The sequence below is a fragment of the Nuphar pumila genome, chromosome 5 (assembly GCF_984573655.1).
Source record: "Nuphar pumila chromosome 5, dmNupPumi1.hap1.1, whole genome shotgun sequence".
In the NCBI taxonomy this organism is placed as follows: Eukaryota; Viridiplantae; Streptophyta; class Magnoliopsida; order Nymphaeales; family Nymphaeaceae; genus Nuphar; species Nuphar pumila.
This window is the reverse complement of record NC_143253.1, coordinates 131,904,159-131,917,243: the sequence shown is the minus strand read 5'-3', so window position 1 is coordinate 131,917,243 and position 13,085 is coordinate 131,904,159. Positions and strand designations below refer to the sequence as shown.

General features: G+C 36.7%; 1 protein-coding gene across 2 annotated transcripts; it reads right to left on the bottom strand.

Annotated features, from left to right (window-relative positions):
• Positions 1-277: 277 nt before the first annotated feature.
• Positions 278-12,261, bottom strand: LOC149838775 (cyclic nucleotide-gated ion channel 17-like). 2 transcript variants are annotated; one of them, XM_090007789.1, is made up of 8 exons: positions 12,131-12,261; positions 11,887-12,015; positions 11,110-11,650; positions 9,291-9,503; positions 8,812-9,113; positions 5,834-5,945; positions 4,609-4,845; positions 278-1,596 (listed from the first exon to the last, which is right to left on the bottom strand). In XM_090007789.1, the coding sequence occupies exons 2-8, from the start codon at positions 11,940-11,942 to the stop codon at positions 841-843; spliced, it is 2,217 nt and encodes a 738-aa protein (XP_089863915.1). In that variant the 5' UTR covers positions 11,943-12,015; positions 12,131-12,261; the 3' UTR covers positions 278-840. The 2 variants fall into 2 exon arrangements, with proteins under 2 accessions (XP_089863915.1, XP_089863916.1); XM_090007790.1 differs by lacking the exons at positions 11,887-12,015; positions 12,131-12,261 and having other exon boundaries at positions 11,110-11,228; positions 11,305-11,595.
• Between the last annotated feature and the right edge of the window lie 824 nt (positions 12,262-13,085).

Genomic DNA, 13,085 nt, shown 5'->3' with positions numbered 1-13,085 from the left:
CTTTGCCAACGATGCCATGTCTGTCAGCAACTCCACCAATGCAACCTTTGTGTTCAACCTCGATTTCTTCGGTCTTCTTTATGTTCACTTCCCGACATCCTATACATGATAAGAATTTCAGCTCTGATACCAATTGATGTAAACCAAATGATGATTTACGAGAAGATCTAACCAACTATGAGTTTATCTAGGCAAAGTAGGAAATGTAATGAAAATTGCAGAAAATTAACAAAAAATTGCTGGAAACTAATGGAAATTGAAAATAAAACAAATAAACTGAACAATTAACAAATCTTAGATTCCAACTTTACTCAAGAAATCCCTATAATGAATATCTATAGGGAAACAGAAAAAACACTAAATCTATTTTGGATCTGAGATGGATCTATTACATTAAAATATCCCTAAAATTGAACTAAATTCAAATGGATCTCTAAGACCCGGACTACACACTGCTCTTGGACCCGAACTGCTAGTTGCTCCACTACTGCATCACTAAAGCAACACCATGCCGGACTCCAGTATATCTGATACACGTCAAACAAGGTTTTGCGTGTCATGCTTCTAAAAATACATACGAAAATAGAAGAGACAAACACTTAAAATGAAGCCCTTTGCATGGGGAATTTGGAACATTATCTAACAGATTTCCCGATTGGTTTCGGAAAGAGGAAGCAATGTCACTGGATCATTATCAAACCGATTCCATTCTATCTGTGAGTCTCCCGCCAGAACACTTTCTAGTAAGCCATGAACTATAAGTACCCTTTGTATTGGTGGGTGCTTAATGCTCAAAAGCAAACTCTGTTCACCTAGTTAAATTAGAATGGTTGAAGCTTGTCAATCTTCATCTTCAGGGTCTGCAGAAAAATCAGGTTCATCAGGCTTCCTTAATTTTGGTATTTCTTCTGTTAATCTTGGCACAGTGACACCCTTGTCCTTCTGAGCTCCTTTCCTTGTGTTTGCAGCAAACCTTGAGGCAAGTATGGTGACAGCAAGATTCTGCATCGCATTAGAAGAATTCAGTGGGGCTCTCTCACAGTCATCATGCATTCTGTCATCTTCCTCTTCTTGTTGCTCCCTCATCATGGAGAATGACTCCTGCATCAGGAGCTCCCTTGCCATCTTTCTTCTTTTAAACCGATGCCAGGCAGCCTGTATGAAGCAAGCCGCCCATGTCCTCCAGTGATGGGAGTAGAAGCGGAATGTATGTTGTAGCTTCCTACTGTGCAACCGCCTGAATTGGTTGGCGACAAACTTGAGGTCTTCCGCACGCAATGCAAAAGCCTCCACTTCGCTTAGTGCCTTGACTGTTCTTGTTGAAGAAGGAAGATTAACTGTGGATTTTGGAAGCAAGGCCCAGGCAAGCAGCTCTTCCCCACAGAAATCTCCAGGCCTTAAAGTGATAGAGTTGAAGAAACCAGTTCTTCCTCCATTGGTTGTGGAACTCTCGAGTCGCCCCCGAATGACAAAGAGCATCTCTGTGACAGGGTCACCCTCACGTACAATGTATGTGCCTTCAGTGCTTAAGGAGGAGACTAAGCGCTCACATATCGCATCCAGAAGCTGATCATCCATCTGTGAGAAAAGAGGGACCTGCAAATACAACGAGGGCATTAAGTTTAAGCAAATGGTAGTGGTGTGATGGCCCCAGAGAGTCTAAACATCAAGCCGCCAGTGACGTGTTCCCACATGTACGGTCAGATAGCATATCAAGTAGTAATGGAAAAAAAACATAAGAAAGAAAGAAAGGACAAGAGAGAGAGAGAGAGAGAGAGAGAGAGAGAGAGAGAACTTTTTGTGGGATGTGCTTTTCACCAATTTACATCTGAAAAGAGAAATGAGTCAATAAATTATCACAAGAACTCAATGAAAGTTGTCAAGAAACTCCCACCATGTCCACATCAAAGGATGAATACGATTGGAGAAAGCAAATAATTTTCCAAAGGCACACGAAGAGAGTTCACATGAAACCTAAATGGGCTCTTTGGAAGAAACCGCCTATGCTGAAATGTGGGAAAAGTTAGAATTCCGTTATGTTCCACGACAATGATTTCTCAAACTTATCCCACTGTTCTCAATAAGTTTTTTTCCAACTTATCCCACTGTTCTCGATAAGTTGGTTCATCCAACCACCCCCTTAATTTTCACCCATCTGCCAGGATTCCTCGCTCAAATCATAAAAGCAAGAAGGGAAACAGACCATATCTCTTCGAATAATGTGCCAAAATAATCAAATGCACATAATGAGATGAAAACCATAGTCACAGATATAGATGATATTTTGAAAATATAACAATAATATAGCTGTAAATTCACAGAATTATATTAAAGGCAAAACATCTAGATATTTTGAAAATATCAGAAATTTATATATGTCGATATTATTGCAAAAATTTCCTCACATAAGTAGCTCCCTTCCCTGAATTTGGTATTGGTATTGGTGAGATAGTATGGGTGACGTCCCATAATATCTCACTTATGCAATGGGAAGCCTAGCTTCCTTTAGGAAACCTTTTATCTACTAAGCGTTCGAGAGTCTGGACCCAGCCTCCCTCTGTTAGCACAAAAGCTACAGAAGCTACAGAGTTTAAGCTTTACCGCTTGTTCGCTTTGCTCACTCACTCTATCGGTCACTTTGCTCCCTCAATTGTTACTCTCTTTATCGGTCGCTTTGCTCCCTTACTTAGTAGTTAATGAAAGAGTAAGACAACACTTCCTTGTTAGTTGATCGGTGGCTTCACTCCCTTACTCTTAGCTTTCATTGTTGAGGTGACTTGCCGAGTTTTGTACAAAATGAGTTTGTACTTGTTTTTGACCCTATGATTGGGTGATATGGGCCGAGTCAACCGAGTCACTGGGTTGACCCGGCGAGTTTTTAAACTACGGTTCTGAGAGCTATTTTGTTTATAAGCGCAATTGATTTCAATCGATAGCCTCATCCTTGAACCTCATAGAATATACATATATTTATATATTTTATATAAAATATATAAATATATGTATATACTATGTATATTTTTATAGTATTTTATCAATATATTATATATAATATGTATTATATGAATTTTTATAATATATTTATGTATAATTTTATTAATATATGTATAGCCATATTTTTATATATAATATACATATATTTATATTATATTTCATATAATATATGTAATTATATATAAAATATATTATATATGTATACATATGCATGACTCAGCCATGACTCGTCTGACTCGGCCGAGTCACCAAGTTGACCTGACCGAGTCATGGGTCACTCAAGGATGAGCCGAGTGACGAGTCAACAAGTTTTAAAACCATGCTCAGAACCATCACAAAATCTGTCCCAGAAGTTTGTGATTTGAAAATTGCCAAGGACACAAGCATTCCCTTCCAAATTCTGAAATTAGATGAAGCAATCGAAGGAGCAGTTACATCCATCCTAATTCAATGACAAAGTAAAATCAGTTTATCCTATATAAATCTCATGTATAAGACCCAGATGAATTGAAAGTTATATTTTTGGATGTGGAAGGGAGCAAGTGCAGCAGTACACATGCTTGTATTTGATTAATTTTTTTTTCTGATAATCCAAAATCTTGAACTTTTACATGAACATAGAATGCTGTTTAAAGAAATATATACATCATAAACATGATAACTTCAAAAATGAAGATAAATACCACATTGTTCCATCATATAACCAAAGTCCACCAATAAACTATGAATGCATCAATCAAATTAAGCAGAAGACAACAAAATACACTTCAAAGAGGCACAGAAAGAAACACGATGAGAAGGCAAAAGAATTCCCTAAGCACAAGATAACAGAACGAGTGTACAGCCATGAACATAAATATACAAGGCTTAGATCCTGTGGTTCAAATTCACCAGGAAAATAAATAACTTGGCCAACTCCAAGGCGTACTCCAAGTCAAGAGTCAACAACTCAGGGTTCTGAGGTTCTGATGACTCAGTCAAGTTTAAAAAAAAATTGCTAGCATCACTGATACCAGGCAGACTCAAACAATTCACATTACCACTGAGAGGCCAATTTTCACTTACATCTTCAAGGCCATAAGGCATAAACAGTTCCCACATCCAGATGACTCAGCAGGGGAACAAAAGGAATTAAGTGTGAGGGCTTTAAATTACAGCCATATAGTCATGTGGAAGACTAGAAATGACCAGAAAAAGGAAAAAAAGAAAAGAAGAAAAAAGGCCATAACTGGTTCCAACTTATTTCACACATTTTTTACACTTAAAGAGGAAAAGGAAAGCTCATTTGCATTCTGAATATCTTAAATCACTTGAGAAAATGCTGCAGCTTATTTTCATTTCTCTGAAGTATACAGGGAAGAAAAATATTGGAACTCCACAAGAAACAGTCAAGTATGACTCAACAAAAGTTCTGAAGCACACTATGTGTAGCAAGCTCGCTGCACTGGCACAGAATTCCAGCAGAACACTGCTCCCTAAGTTTAAGTAAAAACAGGCATTCAAGTGATAGAGTTAAGAATCTGAGTTGTGATTCATGAATATAGCACTACATGAACATCTGTATAGGTTTATATACAACAAAGCCAAAAGAATGGATACATAGAGAAATCTTACACGTCGAACAAGGTCCAAGCACAAGTGTCCTTGAATGTCACGACGGAGGTCTGTAGGCAATCCATGCAGGATAGACTCTTCATCAACACCTCGTGCTGCAATCCACTTATACTGGACAAACCGCCGGACGCGGTCCTGCAGATCTGGAGGTAGCTGACGATGTCTCATCCACTCCTCAGTGTCCCTCCTTTTGAGCCTCCACTCTTCAAGCCTCACAGTAAGAGATTGCAGGTATGTCTGCAAACAAGACGTAGCTACAATGTATGACGAACAACAACTGGAAGCACCAACCAAGATAACTTTTGAAGTGAAAATTTAATTTGTAAATGACCAATAATAATGTCAGCAAGAAGAAATTATAAACTCAATATGCATAAAGTAATATTGAATTTGATCAGAGTATAAAATGTTATTGAAATCAAGTTTTAATTCGAAATTAAAAAAGCAAAAGCAGAAGACTCAGGTAGTTTTTTCCATGAGAAGACTCAGGTAGTTTCCACATGATATTTGCAAACACGTAGGTAATGTTTGGATGGGCTTATAAATAACACTCTTCTTTCTTCATGTTTATCTTACATATTTAATATTTCTGTTTCTGTTTTTGATATTTTCTTTTTACCTAATTTTAACGAGTTCTCATAAATTTAAAGAAAAAAACGGCCCTCCTTTTACAAACAATGGGTGAGCTGTTTTAGTTTGTGCTGCAATCCTCATTTAGAATAATTGATCAGTAAGAGATAAATTAAGATCAATCATCAGTTTACAAAATAAAAATGGGCATACTTTAATTACCTGATGTTCAAATTTAGGGAGGGAAAGAGAAGCTGGAAGAAAAGACAAGGAAAGAGAGAAGAAGAAAGAAATAACATCTTAGTTGATTAATATGACATATATCAACCTTATTGTATTTGTAACAATAAATCAAGAAATGGGTTAAACAGCTAATTACATAATCCCATGCATACCAATTGAATTGATCATCTACAACCACCAACAAATTGTTAAAAACAGATGACATGACAACCAAGCCTACAGAGTCAGTAAAAATTTGATAAACTGATCAACAAGTCTTTAGAGTCTGTAAAAGTGAATTGTCATTTTCTTATCTGTGGCAAAAACTAAAAATAGAATTCACACAGTAACAAGGGTTGCAAACTAAATATTCATGTTGTAATACAAGAAAAAACTTAAAAATTTTAAATGGCAACAAAGGCAAGTAGAGTACCTGCATGTTTCCAATCAAATGTGCAAACAGCACTAGACCCAATATAGCAATAAGGATGGCAAAAGCTGTCTCACCAATAAAGGTGCTTGTGTTTAAATTCTGCCCATAGGAACTGAAAAGGATTCACAAAATTATAATTTTTTCTTTCTAATTTTTGCATGTCAAAACATCTTGCTGACAGATATCAGATCACATTAGAATTTGAAAGGAACATTCACATGGAAAGATAACATATTTCAACTAGTGAGATACTGCAATATAGCAATAAAAGATGTTAACATCAAAATGATGAGAAACTAAATCATAAATGTATATGACTGTCAAAATAAAAAATTCAAGGAAAAGTGCTCATTCCAAAGCATATATCACGTAAATGTATGCTCAGATCCATTACTTTACTAGACAGTTTGGTAGAGTAGGTAAGTGAATACGTGTGCATTTGTGTTCCTTATCATGTGTGGAGTATGGCCACAGGGTAAAATTACAAATCCACTTAAGTGATCGCCGTGGTCGAAATCTTTGGATTGACCTAAATGGGCTCAACTGGTAACAAGGAAATTCACACTTGCTGCAGCAGCTTATACTGTAACAATCTACTAATACCTCAATATTTGCTTATATGCTTGTACCAAGAACAAGAAATCATGTAATCACTACCCATATTGTGAAGTTCCCAACATCCACCTTCACTCCATTTGTCCATAATCTGAAAACTTACAGGACTGCAAGCCAAGTTAAGGGTCAAGAATGTCAATCCAGTTACAGATAGATTGGACTGTCATCTGTGAATCAATTTATTGGGCCATGTCTTACAGGACTTGGCATACGCTTATCACTAAACATAGTCTAGCCTAGACTTAGCCATGTTAAGCAAGTCTTGACCATATCAACTTCAGATATTCGAGTATAAGTAGGCCTTTTAGTGGTGAGTTCCTCCACTAGAGACTTTGATTTTTACCAGTGTTGTCGGCTGATAATTAGAGGGCTCAAGAACATTACTAAGGATAAGTTTTTTATAAAACAAATCTGTAAATTCTACAACTGAGATGGTCTAAACTCTAAAGTCAAGCCGATATAGTGTTAGCTGTATATAGACTCAAGAAGTTCTTACAGTGCTAAAGATATGTCTTCCATCAAACAAGTTTAAGTCCAGGACTGAGATGGTCTAGAAGACAGTCTTAGTTGTATATAAGAGCCCTTGAATCATTTGTGTACCTGGATGTTTTTTTATGCTCAAGAAAGCCACAACTTCTATCTTATGAGCATAACAAGAACAGTTAACAAAGTGTACCTATAAGGGCACTTAACATTAATAATAAATAATAATATACGGGACACCCACATATAGAAGGGGGCTTATCCTCTCCAATGTTTACTTCATGGTTTCTCCTCCTTTTTCTTAGCATATTTCCAATAATTTCCAATGGAAACCAATATTTTGGTTTATTTTTTACCAATGAAATAGTTGATTGTTAAAACCAAAAAAAGGAAAATCATTTTATGGTCCCTACTCGACTTAGATTCTGAGGTTGCACCAACCTCCTTAACTCATGTTACAAGGGGTGCTATCACTAAGAGAGAAAACCTTTACATTGTCACTGACATTTAATAAATCATTTCCAACTTGCAATGAAGAGAACACAATTGAGTATCCCCACATCCAAGAAAACACAGAGAACACTATTGAGTATCCCCACATCCAAGGAAGTACAGAAGTCACCGTCCCTCCTTATAGCCAAGCAGAGAGACTGGGTTGAAAAGTGGAAAGAAGATTTGAAGCTAATAGCTCCAATCAGTGTTTTAGCACATTTGGTGGGAAAAAAATAACCAATATAATATGGCTCTTTTTGCCCATGAGTGTTACAATTCTTTTTTTTTCTCTTCCATCCCGTAAAAAGTTTAAATTTGTGTTAATCAACCATATAACATGTAGGAAATCGATCTATATTTTCAATAACTGAGCCAATTTCTCAATCCTTAAAACATGTAGACTGCCATCTTCATATCCCACCATATCTTTAAGGGTATTTTCATCAGACCTGTGGAGCCATTTGCAAACATGATATGGATCTTTCCCATCATTGTGCATGGTGGCACCCTCAAATCAATGTGTCTGACATGAATGTTGGCCATGATCAGTACTGCGACTTTCTCCTCTCCTTATTTATGATCATAACGGTACCTTGACATCTCCCAGAACTCAGCTTCAATTTGTTTGTGGCAATCAAAATTATAGATGTTTTCAACACCGATTACATCCCAAAAATATTATCATTATCATGCATGCAGAAAAACTCTTTTGTTCTTTTTTTTTTACAGAAGGTACAGACTTCCAGCCCTCATATCTAAGAACAGAACTTTCCAATTCAAAAATATGGAAAGGGACATAACTGCTACCCATGAATACATTTAATGTCTAGGGAAGCTTCATCAGACTGTTGTAGCCTTTTCAAAATACGAGGGTATGTAGTACTTCATCCATTTGGCCATTAATTGTTGCATATTGTGAGCCAATGGAATTGCAACACGTGAATAAAACTTGGCAACTGTTATTGAATCAGTCAAAGAGAGAGAAAGAGAACAGCAATCTCGAAGCACCACAGAATGTCAAACAATAGTATAGAGCTAATTCTGCATGTAAAACAATGTGGACTTGACATTTATTTTGGAAGGTGTTTGGATGAACACTTTTAATGCATTTCAGATGAAACGCGTATAGATAACTACCGTGATTTGCAACTTTCAACCATTTGGTAAGTTTTGAGCAGTTCACATATATGCACAAAGGCATGTCACTAAGTGAGATATACAAACTATTGTGAATTCCATTGAAAATGGCTGTGTTCAAAATGCTTTTCTCCTAACACGTGCAACCGTACACCCCTTAAATTTATGGTCTTCCAAATTTCCTGTACACTTGTGCAGGCAATCTGATTCCACTGCTATCATCAATGAAACTGCTCAGACTTGAAATTTACCTTAGTTGCTGCAAACCCCACCACAGGCAGTAAAAGTATTTCTCAAGGAAATTTGCTGAGACAATATTGTTGCTCAAGGCATTCCCAAAAATGCCATAATTGAATCTGCTGTTGCTGTTACTGGGATCACAATTAGCAAACACTTGTGTAACATTTGCCCAAATCTCACGATAACGATCATTGGATGTGTTGCAGTATAAAAATCCAGGCTTGCAGACAGAAGCACCTTCTCTCCTGCATTCTTTTTTCCAGCATGTATTCTGTCGCTCAACAGAAAGCAGATACCAGGATGCGCCCAAGACCTACATGCCAGATAAAAGTTATTTTTGGATATGTTGGCTCAGGTAAATTTAGACATTAAACAAATTAAGGAATTAAAATATCACAGAAAATGAATGATCTGAAAGTAGGAGACCATTTATCTGGATTTTCCTACATGTAAGTAAGATGAAAATGACAAATTTTGATATCATACATACATGACTTGCAATCATGTAAAGAAGCAAATTGTAGGCAGCTCCCGCCCAAGCAGTCTTTGTAACAACACCGGTGGCTTTGACAATTTGAGCACTCAATGGAAAAATCAAATACAATCTGGGAACATACTGGAATAGAACAATCAATGCTAGTGCATTGTTGTTGTGTTCAGCATTGGAGTTTCTTACTGCGGGTATAATAAACCAGATGACCATCTGCAGATAGGCACCTTGATAGTCAGATTCTAATAAAAATTTTACTTCAGATAAAGATACAAATGTGGCTTCACAAAGCAAAATAACAAAAGAATATGCCTTAGAGTTTATCTTCTCAAATAACAAATTCTGCCCCAACAATTAGCATGCCAGATAAGAAACAATCTTCAAAGATGTTATCATGATAGGACTGGTTTTATATATATATATATATATCGAGAGAGAGAGAGAGAGAGAGAATGATGTGCATCTTCCAAACCATTTCTCTCCTAGACTCTCTCGGACCTCTTTAGAAAACATATATGTGCAAGTTTTTTGCTTAATCCAAACTTGTACATGTGTTTATCATTGCTTATTTACTGGATCAAATCAATTTAACAAAAATTCTTGATTTTTAGTTAAACAAGTTTTTGGTGCAATATATACCGTTGATTTACATTGAGCTAAAAACACATCTAAACATCAAAATGCTTAAGCTAATACATGCATTCTACTAAATAAAGAGTAGAGATCACACGTATGGGTTTAGATTAAACAAAAAACACATGCAAGTATGTTTTCTAAAGAGGACTGGGAAATAAATAGCCTCGAAGATACACATCTCTCTCTCTCTCTCTCTCTCTCTCTCTCTCTCTCTCTCTCTCTCTCTCTCTCTCTCTCTCTCTCTCTCTATATATATATATATATATATATATATATATATATATATATATATATATATATATATATATATATATCCCAACCTGTCAATGTGCTTCAAAAAGTAGAAAAATATATCCATTTGAAATGCAAAAGAATAAAAGCTACCAATGGCTAGAACATATGTTCTCATTAAAGGGCACTCTTTTGAACCAATAATCTGTATTTCAACTAACTATAATTAGATTTAGTTCATTTTTAAGGAAATATTTTGTGCTTATTTTAAGTTTTAACCTACTGATATTCAAAACACTTGACGGTGAGAGAGTTGTATTAAGATCACTTTTTCACAATATTTATCTTCAAATATCAAGGATGACTCCTTGTAGATGGGGTAATGCATACTGATGATCATCTTCAAATTTTGAACAGTTCTAATTACTGTAAATATATGATGCAGTTTAAATTTGGTATAAAATATGTCATGTTTCCACCTCTTCCCACATAATGTGCAAACATAACATGTAACTCATTTTCTGTATATAACAGCATACAGCAAGATTATGTGAGCGTGCTCCATTAAGGACAATTAGGTAAGCTCCCAAACCAGCAGATCAAAGTATAGGACCAAGGCCAACAGGTCCAAAACAATATATCCAACTACCACATACCGCAAAAGATAGAAGATGAACAAAATAAAAAAGTAACAATATTATCTGAATGTTCTAGCCAATGCCAAGGAAAAAAGAGAACTCCAAACATATAGCCAGGTTTTCAAATTATTTGCACGTTATGTACTAAAGAGAAGCCAAATTATTTGCACGTTATATACTCACACAGATAGCATGCCACTGTCAACTGTATGATTGAAATACTCCTAACATTTCTATGCATAAAGAACCAAGTAAAATCAAAGAGAACCCAATAACCAAACGGCGTTTCTTGCATAAATCTCTAGAAATCATACCTGAGGAAGGGGCAAAGTTGCAACCAGATCTATAAGGAAATCAGATTTCAAATATCTCATGGCAATTTTCTTAGGATCCATGACAAGTTCACCCCTGCCAAACACGCGCGAGCTTGGTGCTACATACGCAGTTCGGAACTTGATCAGCATGTGCAAGAAGTAGAATATGTCTGCGATTGTTCTGAAGATGGTTACCACAATGCGTAGATTCAAATCCGTTTTGATGCACGGCGACTGTGTTCCGATCGATGGAAGGTAGAAGTACAAGGGATCGAGGAACAGAGCTACCAAACACGACATAAGGAAAATGTGGTTCCACATCAGAACATGCCCGCTGCCGGGATCGAAAATTCGCCGCCTCCATGGCTCGTGGTCCTCGGAGAAGACCTTTGATTTCGCGGCGGATGAAGATCCACCAAAGTGACCGAAACTCCCCGGTTTCAGGAATGGAGCTGCCATATCAAAAGATTTAAATGTTGCTTTGCGTGGTGCATCATCTTTCTCCCAAGAGAGCCTAGAATTCTTCTCAGAAGGATAAAATCTGATACCAAGAAAACCCACCATAGCTCACACTCACACAGAATTGCACGAAAACATTTCGTAACACGAATCTCGAATTCTAAGTAATGAAATCCACTAAATTGCATGATTCAACCAAAAACCAACATAAACTCCTAATTAAAAAAAAAATCATTTAATCGATGAATCCGTTCAACAAAGAAGTCGAATGCTAACAAGAAATAAGTCACCATACCAAGAATTAGCGAAAATTGTTACCTCACAAGCTTCTCGTTCTTGAACTCCATACCACCAGCTGAATCAGTGACATGCATCACTCCCCTCCATATTCGATTCGAAGCCCATCATTACCGGAATCCGACTGACACCATCTTAGGGAAACCATTTCTAACTCACCAAAATCGATCAAAAAGGAAAGATAGTTACCAAATCATCATTCAAAAATGGACCACCGTGTAGGATCATCTCAATGACTCGACCAAATCAAAGAAACCATTCATACCCAATATCTAATTCCGGAAATAACTAAACACCAATCAATCATCTTCTCCGACCAAGATCGTCCCGAAGTCAAGCAATGGTCAAGCTGTAAAATATATATTACATAAAAAAAAGTAAAAGAAAAGAAAATCTACTCTGATCGCTCTTAACCCAAATCAAATTTTCATTAGATTAATTGTTAAAAAAAGGAAAATCGACTAGAACGAGAAAGATGTAGGAGGAAGGAAAGAGTGAAACAGCAGGGACGCTTTATAAAACATCGCACGAATCACGGAGAGAGAATTTAGTTTTGCTTATTTCCATTTTTGTGTCTTACTTTCCTTTTTTGGAAAATTGTTACTTGACTCTCTAGCGAATTTGAAAAACAAGTCTCGATGGTACTGGCTGCCCTTTTGACACAGATACGTAAGTTTGCCCTCGAAATCTCCTCGCTTCTCTGTAGCCTCTTTCGTTTGGACACGAAAAGAAGGATACGGGACACGTTAATTTTTGTGCAGTTTTCCATTAAGAATAGTGTACAAGGGGTACGATACGGCTTAACTTGAAGTATCCTTGCGAGTTATTACGTAGTCAAGTTCGTTTTTGTTCGGGTCCCATCAGATACGGTTTTAATTAGGGTTTGGAAATTACACACATCAAAGTCTTACAAAAGAAAGATGGCTTGTTAATACTGAAGCAAACAGATCAGAATCTCGGATCTGGATCAGATGGAAACAGCCAAAATCCATAAAAGTGGCATACTGGATTGAGTCCGTTTGGCATCCAGGTTTTGAACTTGTGACCGACTCCCCTTCAAATTTTGTGCGTTTAGATTGGATATAGAGAGAACGGAAAGAAGCAGTGTTTGGGATACTTGAATTGGAGGTGTGTTACGGTTTTCCCTGCGTCTTCTGCTGTTTGACTTGAGGAGCATTGTGTTTTGGTTTTCTCAACCCCAAAAGACTGCATTGGTATTG

What these genes read in the sequence shown, in the direction of transcription:
- LOC149838775 (XM_090007789.1), bottom strand. Translation starts at nt 11,942, where the DNA reads ATGCATGTCACTGATTCAGCTGGTGGTATGGAGTTCAAGAACGAGAAG. An exon ending in AAGAACGAGAAGCTTGTGAG is followed by an intron (nt 11,651 to 11,886) that starts GTAACAATTTTC and finishes TCTTGGTATCAG; the next exon opens with ATTTTATCCTTCTGAGAAGA. An exon ending in TGGGGTTTGCAGCAACTAAG is followed by an intron (nt 5,946 to 8,811) that starts GTAAATTTCAAG and finishes AATCCTTTTCAG; the next exon opens with TTCCTATGGGCAGAATTTAA.